The 18,352-nt window shown below is 32.3% G+C and overlaps 1 protein-coding gene across 1 annotated transcript in view; it reads left to right on the top strand.

Annotated features, from left to right (window-relative positions):
• LOC148940383 (uncharacterized) overlaps nt 1–18,352 on the top strand; it is a 124,551-nt gene that overhangs the window by 102,315 nt on the left and 3,884 nt on the right. The window contains exon 3 of the mRNA XM_089106362.1: nt 15,529–15,666. Coding sequence (XP_088962488.1) covers nt 15,529–15,666 — 138 coding nt within the window. The remainder of the gene's footprint in view (nt 1–15,528; nt 15,667–18,352) is intronic.

Genomic DNA, 18,352 nt, shown 5'->3' with positions numbered 1-18,352 from the left:
GGACAGAAATTTTCCTATACAGGGGTTTTGGACAAGGCGGTTCAAATGGTGTACTTTTTGTTTTGATCTGACTCCTTTTTTAGGAACTATGGGTTTTTATATTTCTTAACATTCGACGTGATCGTCTCTTACTAGGTTGCTAGCTACCGCTGCAACCCAGACTAGGTTGCTAGCTATCGCTGCAACCCGGATAATTGACAAACACCATTTATGATGAGCTATATTCGTCCTTTATGTAATACCGCTGCAACCCGGACTACACCTGGAACCACCGTATATCAGTTAGCATGGGAGAGAGATCATTCTTTACTGTAATTGTTAGGAACTATGGGTTTTTATATTTCTTAACATTGGACGTGATCGTCTCTTACTAGGTTGCTAGCTATCGCTGCAACCCGGAAAAAAAAACACATTGTGCCCACATCGTTCTTTACTCAGGCAGTGCTAGCGCGCTGCCTATGATAATAAACTGATTACACACAGGAAAAAGCCTACGGCTTTTTCTTCTTTTAAATAGTAAGAGATGAGTCTCAAATAATCAAGTAGCTAGCTAATTCCAAAGGTATTCAATTTTTGTTATTCCAATGATCTTTTTATATTGTAACTAGGTTTCAGCCATCTCTACAGCCATGATACTATTGGAAATTACATAATCCCTATTTATGTTTTAGTTAACATGGGCAAGGTGTCGTTCTTTATTGTATATGGACTAAGGTTCGTTCTTTCATGTAAAACTAGCAAAACATTTTTTAAGCCTGATGAAGATTTAACTAATGTGTCAAAAGTAAGGTTGCACGTCGACGATTTTGTTTTGGCCTTATTATAATTGGTATGGTGAAATAATAATACGCATATGGCTCTTAAATCATACTTCTTTATGGTTCAATATGGTCTAGTGGCTAGGATAGTTAACTTTCACTTAACAGGCTCGGGTTCGATTCCCGGGGTGGGAAAATTTTTAACTCTATAATCTTCGAACATTTGAACCTTTTATAATTTATAATGATGCATAATATAAATACTGTAATCTTAACTATAGTGAAGTTGCGTATGCAAGTTAGTATAGGGAAGAGTTCGATCTTTATTAAGACATCAAAAATGCAGTTTTTGGTAGAAAAATTTATTCTCTTTTAGAAATAATGTATTTTAGTTACTATAGATTTTTAACCCAATTAATTTCCTTTAAAATGAGCTATTGAACAACCCTCTACGATGTTCCAGTGCCAAGCTATCTGTGGAAAAGAAAAAAAAGAAAAAAATATCCCGTTTGGGGAGAATAACGTGGTTAAAGTCAATTTTCTTGATTTTCAAGCCAATATATTTCCCTTGCTGTTCAAGCCAAGGGACACAAAGTTTCCTATACAGGGGTTTCGGACAAGGCGGTTCTAGTGGTGTACTTTTTGTTTTTATCTGACTCCTTTGTTAGGAACTATGGGTTTTTATATTTCTTAACATTGGACGTGATCGTCTCTTACTAGGTTGCTAGGTACCGCTGCAACCCGGATCTGTCGCCTTTTATATAGTAATCATGACGCCATGGCGTAATGATTTTTTTTCATGACGTCATGGCGTAATGAAATTATTTCATGACGTCTTCAGAAATAACTACATAATGTCGTGTACTTTTTGTTTTGATTTGACTCTTTTTTTAGGAGTTATGGGTTTTTATGTTTCTTAACATTGTACTTGATCGTCTCTTGCTAGGTTGCTAGCTACCGCTGCAACCCGGATCTTACTAGGTTGCTAGCTACCACCGCAACCCGGATTCCAGTCACTAAGGGCTTTAGTTCGTCCTTTAATGTAATTTAAGCAAAATCTGCAGCCATGATACTGTTAATATCTGAAGTTACTCTTTATATTAAACATTTTAGTTAGTATAGGCGAGAGATTGTTCTTTATTATAAAGATGAGCTGAAATTTGTTCTTTACTGTAAATAGCTAACTAAGTCCAACGTATGCAATGGTCCGTTATTCCAATGATCGTCTTTTAATGTGTTCGAAATTTAACCAATAGAATCCTTATTACAAACAGGAAAAAGCCTATGGCTTTTTCTTCTTTAAAATAGTAAGAGACGAACCTTAAACAATCAACTACCTAACTAAGTCCAATGTTTGCAATGGTTTTTTATTCCAATGATCGTATTTTAATGTAAATATTATTATATTTACAAAATTCCTCTTTTTGCAGATGGGAGCTTGAAACCTTTACAATATGGCTCTGCGATACGCTAAAACTACTGGTCTGATTTTCATTAAGATTTTATGACTTTTGAGTGTGTGTTTTCACCTTTTTTTGAAAATAGTGCAAATTTTCCCAGGCTTGTAACTTTTGATGAGTAAGACTAAACTTGATGAAACTTAAATATTGAAAATCAGCATAAAAATCTAATTCTTTTGATGCATCTATTGATATTAAAATTCGTTTTTTAAAGATTTGGTTACTATTGACACGAGTCGCTCTTACTATACATTTTGTTACTACGAGCTGTTTGATTCTACAATTCCACTTTGGCCGGTTGTAATTAGGTAAGATACTCATTGGGTCAGTTCATTACGTTTTTGGTGGAAGATGAGTTTTTAATTAAAGACAAGACAACTGAACTTGGCTTTGACTTTATTGAACGAAAACCCTGCACATGAATTTTATACTAAGGAGACAGATAAGCATTTTGTTATATTTTTTTTCCAGGAGCATAATTTTATTTACACATAATTTAAAAAAAACAAACGCCAAGGAGCTTTTCGGTTCGTTAGGCCAACTCCGACTTCCAACACATAATTCAATATAAATAAACAAAAACAAAACATTATCCCCCGACGACGGGCTAACAACACAACTAAAAATTCCATTATGGCGCTACTAAAAAAAAACAAAAAAAAAGCAAACAAATTGATAAATCTTATTACAAAAATCCCTCAATTTTCTCCGGAAACCACTTCAGTCATGTTCACGCACAACCCCAATTGGTAAATGACTCCAGGAGCTCGGCAAAACATGCCGAACAGAGAACTGTGACCGGGTATTTCACACTGCGGCCACCGAAAAGCATCGGCATTTCTTGTATTATGATTGTGAAGATCCACACCAGTTATAAACATGCCATTAAAACACTGATGTAAAGTTATTAATAATTTTAAACACTAGCATAAATCGATAAAAAAGGAATATACCTGCTAGAGGAAGAATATTCAGTTTCAAATACACATTTCTCACTGAACCTCTCGGCTCATAATTTGCTGAAATCTTAATGGCAGAATTCTGCAAAGCTCTCAGCAGTTTCAGATGGGATTGAAAAGTTGAAGACCATACCGAACAACAATATAAAAGGTAACAATGGACATGTGAAAAATACAAAAGTTTAAGGACAATTTTCGGACAAATGTGCTTCAATTTCCTACTTATTCCAACATTACGGGCAATTTTAGATGTTATACAATTTATATGATCTGAAAAACTAAGCGTCAAATCTAAAGTAATGCCTTGATACCTAGTCTAGTGCACACTATTAATAAATGAATTCCCACACCTCAACTTATCTATCCAAGGATAAAACTTTTTAGAACGAGCAAATAACACAAAATTACACTTCTTAAAATTTATTTTCAGCTTATTCAACCTAGTCCACTTTTCAATCAAACATACATCATGTTCAACTGCTCGGATCAACTCTTTTTCAGTTCTCGTGCATACCGTTAAATTAGCATTATCAGCAAATAAAACGATCGCTTTTACAGGGATCACATTTGGGTCTCCACTGTTTATTGAATCAACAATATTAGATAAAACTGCAGATAGATCATTAATATATGCAGCAAATAATAGTGGACCAAGGGGAGATCCTTGTGGGACTCCAGACTCGACATCATATTCAAATGTTGCTTGTTTTCCCTCATCTAAATATAATTTTCTATCACTTAGGTAAGATTACAACAGATTCAGAGCTCTTCCTCTTATACCGGAATTATCTGATTTACACAATAGCATTTCATGGTCGACAGAATCGAACGCTTTTAAAATATCTAAAAATACAGTTATGACTTTAAGATGTTTGTCAAGGCCATCATTAACCAACGTTGTAAGAAACTGAACTGCCTGCTCTGTAGAATGTTTCTTTCTGAAATCAAATTGTTTCATAAAGAAAAATCCTTTCTTCTCTAGAAATGTCTCCATCCTTAGGCATAATATCTTCTCCATTATTCTAGCTATAATCAAAAGCAGTGATATTGGTCTATAGTTACTAGGATCTTTTCGGTCAACTGACTTAAAAATTGGTACTATTTTTGCAGTTTTAAACGCCTGAGGGAAGATTCCTTCCTTAAAACACCCATTAATATTTTCGACAAGTTGATCCTTAATAACTGGAAAAATTTCTTTCAGGACACGGAGGGATAGAAAATCTGATCCAGCGGAATTATTCTTTATTCCAGAAATCACTGTTAACACTTCACTTTCGTTTGTCTTTTGCAGCCACAAGTTTGTTTCAATAGCTGGCCCAATATACTGGTGAAACGACCCTTCGTTTTGATGTATACTTACTCACTGTCTAATTTCATTACCTGCGTTAGAAAAATGATCGGCCAGTTTTCATTAAAATCTGCCTGGTATTGTTCACTTCCACATGGCTCTTTGTCAATTCCTCCAATTATCGACCGAATAACTTTCCAAGTCTTCAAAGAGCTATCTCTACACGACTCAAATATTTTCGAGTAATAATCCTTTTTGCTTTTCTTAACAATTTATTGAGCGCGTTATTATAATCCTTTTAAATATGACGGTCTAATTCTCGGTCAGTAATTTTAGTAACCTTATACATTGCATGCCTCCTATTGATGCTAGCCAAAAGACTGCAGGATATCCATGGCTTTTTTGAATTTCTTTCATTTTTTTCTTTATAGTTGTCTTAATACACACTTCATTGATCACTGATCACTGATCACTGATCATTGATCACTGATCAATGATCAGATTTGTAACTTTTTATACCACAGTGCAAACTTGTCACCATAATTTGCGCATTCACTTAAACAACTCCAATCACATTCCTCAAGTCGCTCTTTCATTTCATTAATACTTGATTTTTCAAAATAAGAGTATTTTCTATTTCTATTCTCAGAATCATTATGCATGCCTTTTTCAATATCTATACATACCGTAATTGAACAGTGATCGAACACATCATTTGGGATTACAATTGGGCTATCATATTTAACACTCAAAAAAATATTATCTATCAAAGTTTCAGACGTCTCAGTAATACGAGTACACACATCAATAACTGGGTAAAGATTAAAGCTAAACATAAGATCACAAAAATTATTACGAATCACATTTTCCCTATTCTTCATATCAATATTAAAACAACCATCACAAACAATGGGCCGAAGATAGTAGTGGCATCAGCTGCAACTCCATATAATCCATAAATTGTTGTAACGAACTTGAAGGAGCTCTATATACTATTACTACATAAAATGTATCCTTATTGATATCAATCTGCAAAACCATACTCTCAAATACCATTTCAACAGATGCTGATAAATCTTCTCTTACCTTAGAAGTAAGGCTTGACTTTACATACGCTGCAAGCCCACCATGTTGATGTATCATTCTATTCTTCCTATAAACTGAGTAACCATTAATATCAAGTAGCAAGTCATTACGATCATTAAGCCAAGTCTCAGTTAACCCAACAATATTTATATCACTCAAACTATCACACAACTCAGAAATGTACCTAAAACTACTATTTAAACCTCGACAATTCAAATGCATCCGCATAGGTTTCCCAGGGTTATTGGGTGAAAATATATCAATGCAGAAAGCATACCTCGTTGGTGGTCCCAGTGTCATACTCCACATATCATCACCATGCTAGAGTACCCTATCAACCTCCATATAAAAGTTTACCCTTTTATTTTCTAGTAGTGCCAACTTTTCATTAATCCCTGACATTTACCATAATAACCATATACTGCAAAGTCCGTCGGCTAAGTTTCACAATATGAACTATCAAAAACTCGAACACTAACATAAATAAAACTGAGAAACACTCCTGAATAACTTTTCCATATATTTTCCTTTTTCATCAATATAATCATTCTTTTTTAGTACCTAACCTAGCTAATTATAACACAACAACTAAATGTAATAATAATGAAAATAAATACTTATTATTTCCATCACATAAATTAAAACTACGAAAAAAAGCTTTAGTTTTTCCCCATGAAAAGCTATGAACCTGAGAAAATTTGCCTGATTTTCAAAAAAGGGAGGAAACGCCCCAAAAATCTGAAATATATTAATAAAAACACGGAAATTCACAATTTCCCATTGGAAACAATGGCAACATAATTCTAACACTTCGCCCATCATTTCCTCTTTTCTGCATTTATTCATTCGCCACTAATAGAGAACTAAGACATCATAGAGAGACACATTAAGGCTCTATTGAAAAGAAATCACTACATCCAGTGTCATTTATAGGTAATATATATATATCACCAACTCCTGGATAAAAAAAGGGGACTTCCCAGAAATGAGGCAGCAAAATCAGACAAATAAGAATTTATAACACAACAACTAAATGAAATAATAACGAAAATAAACACTTATTATTTCTGTCTCATAAATTAAAAATAAGAAAGAAAAAAATATAGCCTCATATGATAACTGATATAATAAATAAATAACAAAAATAATAATAAATAAGAAAACAACCAACTTCAGTTTTCACAACACAATTCAATTTTTTTCTTCCAAGCATCCCTTGATGCACTCCACTCGTGCATACTTTCATAATGTATAGGCTATTCTGGTATTTGAACATTTTTACTGTTGATCACTATATTGCTTAGAAAATTGTCTGGGATCTGTTCCATCGTATACTTATCCACAGGAGCATTTGCATGACGTCAAATGCACAAAAGAGGTGGTACCGACTTTGTAACCCAAACGTCCAAAACGCGAATTTGGCAATCGTTAATTTTCTTTCTAAGTGCCAGTAATTTTTGACGAATTTATCTAACCGAAAGGGGCACATCATCCGTCACATAGACATTTGAAAAGTTCATGACATCTTTTCTATTTAGTTGTGTAGTGTTCTTCAACAAAGCCAGTCGAGTCTCTATACTATGCGTCTCAATCTTGATAAATTTTTTCTCCTTTCCATACTCCTAAACCAAGAAATCGCACTTCTGCTCATATTTCAACCCGTCTTTAACAACCTTCTCAAACACATTTTTGACTGATTCAATATCGCTCGCCTAGATATTCCATAAAATCTCGTTCTTGCGAGTTTCTTTACTTTCTACTCGCTGGAGATTATGATTAACTGCAGACAACTTGTTTGTCAACCTCACATTTTCATTATCCAAAACCAAAATATGCACCTTCAGATTTGACGCCTCATCTTCTATGGCAGAAATTCACGGCTTTAATTCAGCAATTTCCTTATTTGAATCCGTCAGAGATTTTTCCACTTCCAGTAATTAGTTTTCCGCGGTTTTCATAATATCAGTTGGACCTTTTAGAGCAATTAAGTTGTCCTTTACTGTTGCTAAAATAATAGCTATATTGTCAGCTAACCATTTGATTGACAGTTCTTCATCCGATGTTTCTGAAGAAACATTTGAGATGTTAGAACTGTCAAGTTCTTGTTGCTTCTTTCGTTTTTTTGTCACCTCCAATGAAACCTTGCCAGCAAATTTAAAGTAGACAAAAGAATGTGCTCACCTTGAAACCTCCTTACTTTACCCACGTGGAGAAAAACGTGCTATTTGTTTAATCAGCCGTTGATTGAGCCACGGCAAACAGCTTAAATGTCGAACTTTTAGCTCCTAATTTGCCAATTCTCTCCAGATAAACAATTATCCTGCTGTTATTAAATTTTTCATGAACACTTGAAATCACACCATAGCTAGGTTAGGATGCAATCGAAACTACCTGCATCAATGTATTCAGGTAAATTTAATTTCGTAACAATGAAATCACTATCTGAATAGTTCAAACTATAATCCTTTTTTAACATTTAATAGAATAAGTGGTTAATATTTTTGTTAAAATCTCTTTAATTTCTAGCTAACAGATCAATAAAAATAAAATAATAGCAAATGACTAGAAATTCAGAATGAATAAGAAAATTTGAAACATCTTAAAACCGAATAAATAATTTTTGTTCTGAATTTGAGGATAACATAACTTGGATAGCTTAATTTAGTTTTTTCTATCGAAAGGAGAGTGCCAGGCATTCCTTGATATGATATGACATGATGTTCGGCATGACAATTCCAAAAAGACTATATGGGTATTAGGGCGTGGTGGCCGGGCTGGCATACAGTAAAACTGAAAATTAAACGTAAAAGTTGACAATCTAAGTACGTAGTTGCTACGAGAATAGTTTAGTTTATACCGTCTTACAAGAAAAGCCCTATTATTCCATAATTTTTCTGTCATTATGTTTAAGAGGTGTTTTTATTACATTTCCAGAGTCACTTCTAGTTTCACTTTAGTTTAGCCAGACAATGTTATATGTTTCCTGTTTCAAGAATGTGCTACTAAGGAATGAATTGTTTCTGGTCTCAATTGTGTAAGTCTTTGCCCCATGTTCGATTGTCTAAGGCCTTAAGGGTACTCTTTTAGGACAATGTTCATTTTGATTTGATTAAAGCTTGGTTGGGGGAGGACGAGGTATTCTATATTTAACGACTGTATATTAGAAAAAAGTGAGAGTCATCGAGAATGGTGTTGTATTGGAGATCATAAGCAGGTTTTATTACCGATGTGAGAAAGAACTGATAATTTCTTGCGATATCGAGATGAAGTTGTCCATTTGCTTTTCTCACAACCCAGCGTCACTTCTTCATTCTCATTTATGTAGGAAATTAAAAGAAATATCATTTATGTAAGAATTATTAAAAAAATTACCAAGCTCTAGGTAAGAAAAACCCCAATTACAAACAAAAAAAGCCTCCAGCTTTTTCTTCTTTGTAATAGTAAGAGACGAATCTCATAGAATCAGGCAGCTAATTCAGTCTAATATATGCAATGGTTTGTTCTTCTAATGATGATTTTTTAATATAAATGAAACCGATAACACTTAAATAATCCCCATTTATAATGATTAACTAGACAGATTCCTTGCATAGTTTTTTTGAGTATTAACGAATTTATTATCATGTTTTACATATAATTTATAATCTATAGGTCTTCGATGGTACAATAGTGCGAATGTCCGCTTGTAACGCGGGAGACCGTGTTTCAATTTCCTGTCAGAGAGAATTTTTGATATCGTTCTTTACTATAACTGCGATACAAATCATCACTTGTGTATTTGTTTCTTTGTTTCCAAGAGACTGATTTAATGTAATTTTGACGGTGCTCTTCATTATCTACTTATTTAAAGTTTCTCCGGATTGATGCAGACTTGATAGTACTTTGACGATACTCTTCATTATTTCTGTAATAAATGATTCTCTGGATTGATGCAGACTTGATAGTATTCAGACAATAAGCCTCATCACTTCTGTTTTGATTGATTCAAGCTTTATAGTATTCAGACAATAAGCCTCGACATTTTGGTATTGGATTAGAACACAACGCTTTTTTAAAGCTGCTGCTTTCTCATCCTGCTTATATCAGTTTTTGGCAATCAATATGAGAGAGTCCTTGTTTTTCTCATACTTCTCTTTGCTTTTGCCAGCAAACTGTATAGCTCAACTTTGATATATTTTCTTGTTCTTAGTTTTCATTTTTCTTACTTGTGAAACAATTACAATAAATAATTTTATTACTTAGTTAAATTTCATCTAGCACATTGTGTTTAAGAAACGTATTAAGTATAAAAAACCTAACAAAAAATAAAAACTAATTAAAGAATTTTCAGGTATAATTCCAGTTAAAATTGCAAGATCAAAAATTAATGCTCAGATACCATAAATATTTTTGCAGTTATCGAATATAACTTTAACTTTATCGATTTTGAACTAAAACTAAAATAAAATAAAAATTAACTTTTTCAATTTTAATTTAATCACTCATTACGTCATATATTGTTATTTCATATGGAAAATCATCATATAAATATAAAAATACTGTTTTTTAGAGTATCGGTTACTATTTAGATGAGTCGCTCTTACTATACAGTTCTTTACCACGAACTGTTTGATAATAACCTTGATTACAAACAGGAAAAATCCTACGGCTTTTTCTTATTTGGAATAGTATGAGACAAACCTCAAGCAATCAGGCAGCTAACTAAGTTTAATATATGTAATGGTTTGGTATCCTAATGATCGTCTTTTAATATAATTTTATTTAAAATTTTGAAGAATTATTCTAGTTTCAGTTAACAAATAAATTTTTTTAAAAACCCCCCAAAAATTACTGAATTTTACATAATAATTGATAATTATATAAAATGGAACCGTATTGACAAACACTATTTTTGATGAACTATTTCGGTCCATTATGTAAAATTTACTAACCTATATTATAGTTAAGTGGCCTATAAAATTTAGTATAGGCAAGAGGTCGTTCTTTATTATAAAAACCTAACAACAAAAATATACTAACTTAAAAATGTTCAGGTATTGTTCTTGTTTAAATTAAAATATTAAAATTATTGCTCGGATACCAAAAATAGTTTTGTAGTTTATAACTTTAGCGAGTGTGAATTGACAACTAAAATAAAATAAAAATAGATCTTATAAATTTTTACGTAACGTCACTCTTTACATCACATATGGTTATTAGTTCAAAATCGATGTTAGATATTAAGTCACGTCAATTATTACTTCATATGTGGTTGAACTTTTATCAAATATCTTTGAAAAAACTGCAGTATGAAAAGACATCAAAAATGCAGTATTCTTGTAAAAAGTGATTCTATCTTTAAATATTTTTGTTTTTGATTAAGAAAGGTGCTAGAACTTTTAATTTCTGTTCAAATATGTCCTCTTGCAAATTTCTAGAACATTTGGGTCGATACGATCACCCCGGTTAAAAAGAAAAAAAGGCAAACAAACAAACACGCATTCGTGATCTTTCCTCTGGCAAAAAATAAAATTCCACATTTTTGCACATAGGAAATTATTAAAACATTAAAATATGTGATAAATGAAATTTATGTTAAATAAAAAATTAGAGACTTAAATAGCTGCCTGATTCTGTTAGGATCGTCTCTTAATATTCCAAAGAAGAAAAAGTCGTAGACTTTTATCCTGTTTGTAATTTGGGCCTCCGATTCCGGGTTGCAGCGGTATCTAGGAATCTAGTAAGAGACAATCACGTCAAATTTAATGAAATATTATAACCCACAACTCCTAAAAATAGAGTCTGAGTGACTTATCTGAATAATAACCGAAACTTTTAAAAACGGAATTTTGATACCAATAGATACATCAATCAAACAGTTCGTGGTAACGAACTGTATAATAAGAGTGAATTGTCTCAATTGTAACCAAAACTCTAAAAAAACGGAATTTTAATATCAATAGATTGACCAAAAGAATTGGATTTTTATGTTTTTTTTAAATAAATAAATTTCATCAAGTTTACTCATATCCATCAATAGTTACGAGTCTGAGCAAATTTGTCTTATTAAAAAAAAGGGAAAGACATCCCCTAAAAGTCATATAATTTTAATGAAAATCACACAATCAGATTCAGCGTATCAGAGAACCCTGCTGTAGAGGTGTCAAACTCCTATCTTCAAAAATATGGAAATTTTGTTGTTTTTTTTTTTTGCCAGAAGAATGATCAAAGATGCATGTTTATTTGCACTTTTTGTTTTACCAGGGGTGATTGTATCGACTCAGAGGTCCAATAATTTTGCACAGGGGCTCGTTTGAACAGTAATTAAAAGTTATATTGCCTTTTATAATCAAGAAAAAAGTTTAAAAATAGAATGACTTATTTCAAATCACTTATTTACAAAACTGCATTTTTAATGTCGTTTCTTGAGGCAGTCTTTTCAAATATATTTGAATTTTAAAAGCAATTACATAAGGAATCATGTTAAAATTTGATTCAAATACAGAAATAATGAGCCTTATCGTCTGAATACTAACATGTGAGTATGAATCTGGAAAATTATTAAATATAGAGATAATTAAGACTATCATCAAAATTACATCAAATCAGTATCTTGGAAACAAAGAAACAAAAACACAAGTGATGATTTGTATCGAAAAAATTATATTGAAAAGGTTACTTGTTTTAACATGTTGAAGAGATACAGAGGGGTTGATTTTTCTTCTCGCAAGGAACAGATGAGAAAAACATCAAAGTCATCAAATTCTACAAAAATTTTAATAGAAGCCGCAAGTTGAAAAAAAACGCACAATCCTGTTTTGTAAGCAAGTCCAAGCACAATTTGACTCTGGCTAATAAAGGGCAATCCAGTTTATTTGTAATAAACTATGGAAAAAATTGGTATATACATCCAGCTCTGTAGCAAATATGAAGTCAGACTTAGAAAACTTAAACACTATCTTTTATGTGTACAAAAATATAATGTATACAAAGATACAAATCTTTAAGATTACCGGATTGAGATTTACTCAGATAGACTAGCAAAACAGTGATAAAGCCAGGAATTAAGAAGAAAAGATCATGCATATGCAATAAGTGAAGCCTAGTAAAGAGCAAACCTGGAACCAAGCAAAAGGATAAAAATATATCCTTTTAGAAACTTCTAGGGAGAAACATTTCCCAAAAGACGCTGAGTTAGAACTATTTCCAGAATTATGAATACAAATTTTCATGTGTTTTGACAACACACTGAATATCTTCAACAAGATGTCTATTGGAAATAGATAGCCATATTTTAATAAGGACTCATGTTGATTTCTTAGGCCTAAGTTGGACAAAGATCATTCCGTAGGTTTTAATCATGTATATATACAAATTATATAAAGGATTGATAAAGTTCATTATAAATAGGGACTATGTAAGTTTCATCGGATATAGCTGAAAAGCTTATCTCTTGATTACATTAAAAGGTGATCATTGGAACAACAAACTATTGCATAAACCGAATTTAGCTAGCTACTTGATTGTTTGAGGTTCATATCTAACTATTTCAATTGAGAAAAAGCCGTAGGCTTTTTGCTGTTTGTAATCAGGTTTTACATAAAGTTACATAAAAGACCGATATAGTTCATCATAAATGGTGTTTGTCATTACGGTTTTTTTATAAAATTATCCATTATTATGTAAAATGTAGCACCTTTTTGGGGTTTCAAATTTATTTGTTAACTGAAACTAGAATAATTCCTGAAAACGTTAAATAGAATAATTTTATTTAACTGCAAACTCCACAAATATTTATGATGTCTGATCATATAGCATAGAACGAAACCCAGTTGCAACTGACGTCATCATAAAGTTTTACTATAACGTCATTTATAGTCGTAACCTACTATTATGACGTCACCCGGGTTGCAGCGGTAGCTTGCAACCTAGTAAGAGACGATCACGCTCCATAGTAAAAAAATAGCCCTTAATTCATAAAATCAGACCCGGATAAAAGATCTAAGTACACTTTAAGAACCGCCTTGTTCGAAACCCTTATACAGAAAAGTTACCATCCCTTGGATTGATTAACAAGGAAAATGTACTGTTTTAAAATCACGAAAAGTGGCTGAAACCATTATGTTCTGCATCGAGGGTATCTTTTCTTTTCCTTTACAGCAAGGACTGATGTCTATCTCATAGTAGCTAATACAAAACGTTGTTTGTAATTCGGGTTGCAGCGATGGCTAGCAACCTAGTAAGAGACAATCTCGTCCAGTATTAATCCAGGGTGCAGTGGTAGTTAAAATAGAAATCTCTGTAATGGCTCATTTTGAAAGAAATTACTATATATAGAAATATTTTGTAACTAACAAAAATAATTATTCATGTAAAATAATTTGTTAAGATATGGTAAAAATGAACTCTAGGCTATAGTAACTAATTTTATTTGGAAAAGAAGGAATTACGGCAGAAACATGAATGGTTGTATAAGTAAGCTTCAAGTTGTTAAAAAGCTCCAATGAGATTTGAACTCAGATCGGAGGATTCAATATCCTAAGTGCTAACCATTACACCAAGAAATGTTCATATAATAGAGAATTTAAACAGTATGTGATAAAGTAGAGACCGAACTCTAACCATCAATATTGCAATGACGTCATTTGCTAAACTAATTTTGAATTGATCTTAACACTACTAAAAATTTGTTCTTTTAAATATCCAGGTTTCAGCGGTAGTTAGCAACCCAGTAATCCTAAAGAGATAGCTGAAACCTAGTTCAACAAAAGTTACATTAAGGAACGGATTTTGCCCATAGTAGCTAAAGTAAGATTATAATTTAAGATTCAAACAATAGATTTGTTTGCTTTGGTATAAAATACTGGGCAGCGGTGGGATTTGAACCCAAGCCTCTGAAGAGACTGGTGGCTAACACCAGTCCCTTAGACCACTCCACCACGCAGCCTCCTACGACAATGTGAATATTACATTTCAGGGAAGCTTTTGCGAAGATTTATGGTTAAGACTGTGTACTTCCTGGGGTTTAAGACAATTAAATTACGATTATTGCTTATTTTTATTCTAGAAAAAATTCAATTGAATTTTAAAAATGACAATCTCCTTAATTCGATTATTCTATTTTGTTTTATTGGTTATCAGAATCACCTTGGTGCCACGAAAGACAAAATTTGATGGTCATCATAAGTTCATTGCTAGTGCTAAATATCAAACTTTTGCTATTATCAAAAACGTCGAACAGGTAGTTTGACGTTTCTCTAATTTAAATTGTACTATACATGAAAAAATCACAAATTTGCAAAGACGCATACGGATTTCCTCTTTTCTGAGAACAAATGTATTTTGACGGAGGATGATTAGTTTTGATTTAAATCTAAGAAGTTTAAAACACTAAGAAATTAGATAAAGTACTTTTAATTAACAAGATATTTTGGTTGCTTTTCAGTTCTGTTTTTACTCTATTTAAATTTGAAAAATATATTATTTAGTTCTGAACAAACATGGTGTTAGTTATATAAGAAACTGAAAATGTTTCTGTCATTCATTTTTTGACCAAAATTCATAATAGATGAATAAAATCGGTATTAAAATTGGTATAAAAATCTAAGATAAACATGGTGGAATATAAAGAATATCTTGAAAAAAAACGAAAATTATTGCGAATTGTGTCTTATGCTTAATTTTCCCGCCTACCTCCTCCCTCCAAAATCCTAAAATCCTATTATTTATTAAGAACATTATGAGAACCTCCCAAATAAGCTCACTTTTTGTAGCAGGCTGCAGTGTGCGTGGTTTCTAAAATATTCCCAGGAGTTTCTTATATTTAGTTTTTTATCTTTTTTCATCTTCATATTTTCTTCTAAATCTGACAAGCCATATTGCATCGTTTAGTCTAAACCATTTTGTTTCCTATTTTTGTAGTTTTGGATAAATTTAGCTGAACACTCCCGCATTTACAAATCTATTGCTGAATTTCTTTATTAATTTTTTTTTTTTAGCTGCATGAACCCTTTTTTGGGATATTATTCTGTGTCACAGGATTGATCTGTGGATCTTCAGCGATTATAGAACATAAAAGTTTTCAACCATTGACAGACAGTGAAAAAAAACAGCAAACAGCTGGCATTTGTATGGGAGTAAGTTCAAGTTTATAAATTTCAAGTTCAAGTGTATATATTTCAGTTTATTTCTAAGGGATCGGTATCGTCGTGGATTTAAATTGTTTTAGGAAGAAGAATTTAGAGTACGTTTCAACTGTAAAAACATCAAGAGAGTATGGTTTCTACGTCATCGTTGTGAGGACAATAGTAATTATGGTTATAAACCTTCTGATTTAAATTTGGCTGTTACAAAAGTGATTTTTCATATGAGAATATCGGTTGTGACATTACTTTAAATAAGCAAATAGAAGCACGTGAATTTTACAATATGAATCATAATAGTATCATTGAATTCACAAAGAGATACAATAGAATTGAATTTGCACTATATTAGGGAAAATGTGATCCTGACTTTGCACGCCAGGATCAGTACAAGTTGAATCCCAATGATTTGCCACCACAAAACGTTGTTGACGGTGTTGACAACCTAAATGACGAAAAAGAAGCAATCTAAAAGATGAAGACAAAATACTTTTTTATAGTACATATATATTTTATTGATGAAAAAATTTATAAACAATATTAAAATATTTTTTTCTTAGGGCACTGAAATCAATATTATACAGGTAGGACAGGATATTTTCTACTTTGAGTTCATTCAATCGAGAATTGTCTGCATAAATGTTGAAAAATTCATCGTAAGTATAGTCACGACATCGAAAAAGAATATAGTAATCCATGAAAACCACAGCTTTGGCTGATAGATGATGTAATTGTTCCGATTTTGAATAATTGATTTCCCACTTCTTTCAAGGAAGTTTTTGAAATGAGGTGTGTATTCTAAGAGGATAAAAAAATTCTATATTTTTCGCTGTTTAAAAGAAGCATAGCCAATGTCTGGTCGGCACAGTTGATGGACTACTATTAACAATAATAATTTTATTGTCAGAACTATGAATATGTTCAAGGAAATCTGAGGGAACACAATAGGATTTGTATTTGGACATGTATGAATCCATGTTAATTATATCGATTATTTTATTTGTATTCGTGGTGCCAAGTCTATTAGAACACTACTTTCGGGGGTAATATCCCAAAAGGTTTTAGATTGATTTAGTGAGTTTAATACTACACTCTCCGTCAACAGCTGGGCTAAGGTAAACTCTAAACGCGCAGTGCTCGTTCAGACAAAACCCATATCTTGAGTACCAATCAAGTCCAAAACAAAGATACCGTGACTTTTTGCGAACATTGTATCAGTTTTACCATTTTCAAATAGCAGTGAGTCTAAATCCAAGGATTTCATTTTCAATTCAGATAGGGTAATGTAAACATTTTCAATTCATGTGGAGAACCTGTCCATGATTCTATGGCACTAGCACTTTTTACAAATGCGAAAGCAAGTTTTGAAGGAATTTCACCATTGATAAATGAAGAATCGATGTAGTTACTTGAACCAGTGGCAATATGGCGTTGATTGGTAATTGTATGAGGAACGAGCAGTTTGATATTGTTTCCAGAGGCTATTAATTTTTCAATTGTGAAGGCAACAGAACTCCTAACCTGTTGTCTCCGTACGTGAAGTATTGCCGAAATGAAATTGACATTTTTATCGGATGATGCATTAAGGGTTTGTCTCAAGATGAACTTGGACGGAGCGAGTTGTAAATTTATGTTAACTTTAACATTGGGCGGCATCCATTGAGGTATATTAAATATTCAATGATTTAGTTTACCGAATAAATGATACTCCTTGCTCACGGTCCAAGTCAATCAATCAGTATCAACATTCGACCTATAATCATAGACCACCGCCAGAACTCGCAATTTTTTAGGACTTTGGAGTCATCAACATGAATTGTATGTAGCTTGCATAGTTTGATAGATTTTGGCTAGTGCTCACCAATGTTCTATTTATGTAGACAAATATTTGTCTAAGCAAATTGCATAGTAAGCAATTTTCATAGGATAAACCATCAGTAGCGGTGGGAGCTTTATTGTCAGACTTTTTCCTTACCACGACTTTTAAATCAATAACTGTGGATGATAAATCTATGAATTAATCTTCATTAGTATTCAGAAAATTATTTCTATTTAAGCTTTTATTTGTTGTCATGGAAAGCCAATTTTGTCTCCGAAATAATCTACGTCATATTTATAAGATTAATGAATTCTCTGTCTACACAATATTTGACTATGGCCTTCCTAAGCCGTGGTTTTAAATTACTTAGGGCAATGAATAAATGTTGGTGTTCATGTAGTTTCTTCGGTGATGATTGCAACTAACGACTTTTTTTTACTGTTCACATGCAAATATTCAATAAATTCATTACCAAAAATATCAGTGACTACACGTAAATCCTCGGGTGTGTTCTGATTGAGGAGCAGTAAAATATAATTATAGAATTTATTTGTAGCCTTATTTTATGCCAAGAGTAGAAATTTCAGTTAACACGGATATATTTGTCTGTTTGAAGTTATGTGGGAACTTGAATCACGAACAACCCTTTTGATGATATAGTAGGAAAAATTTATAGCAAATGTCCTCATAACCTAGCTCTGATGACAGAGATTGTATAGAACTAGGGCTGTGGAAATCTGTTCATGATGAGATCAGACAGTGAACAGTTGTAACATCTCCTTTGACCATTCTTCGATGGATTTAGCTAAATAATTAATAATCAACCAAGAGTTTGGTTCAATTATATTATAAATGTAAAGT

Source organism: Artemia sp. Qi Xiang Cuo, chromosome 20 (genome assembly GCF_049724085.1).
Source record: "Artemia sp. Qi Xiang Cuo chromosome 20, ASM4972408v1, whole genome shotgun sequence".
Lineage (NCBI taxonomy): Eukaryota > Metazoa > Arthropoda > Branchiopoda > Anostraca > Artemiidae > Artemia > Artemia sp. Qi Xiang Cuo.
The sequence above is the reverse complement of the archived record's forward strand: the minus strand, read 5'-3'. Positions and strand labels throughout refer to the sequence as shown.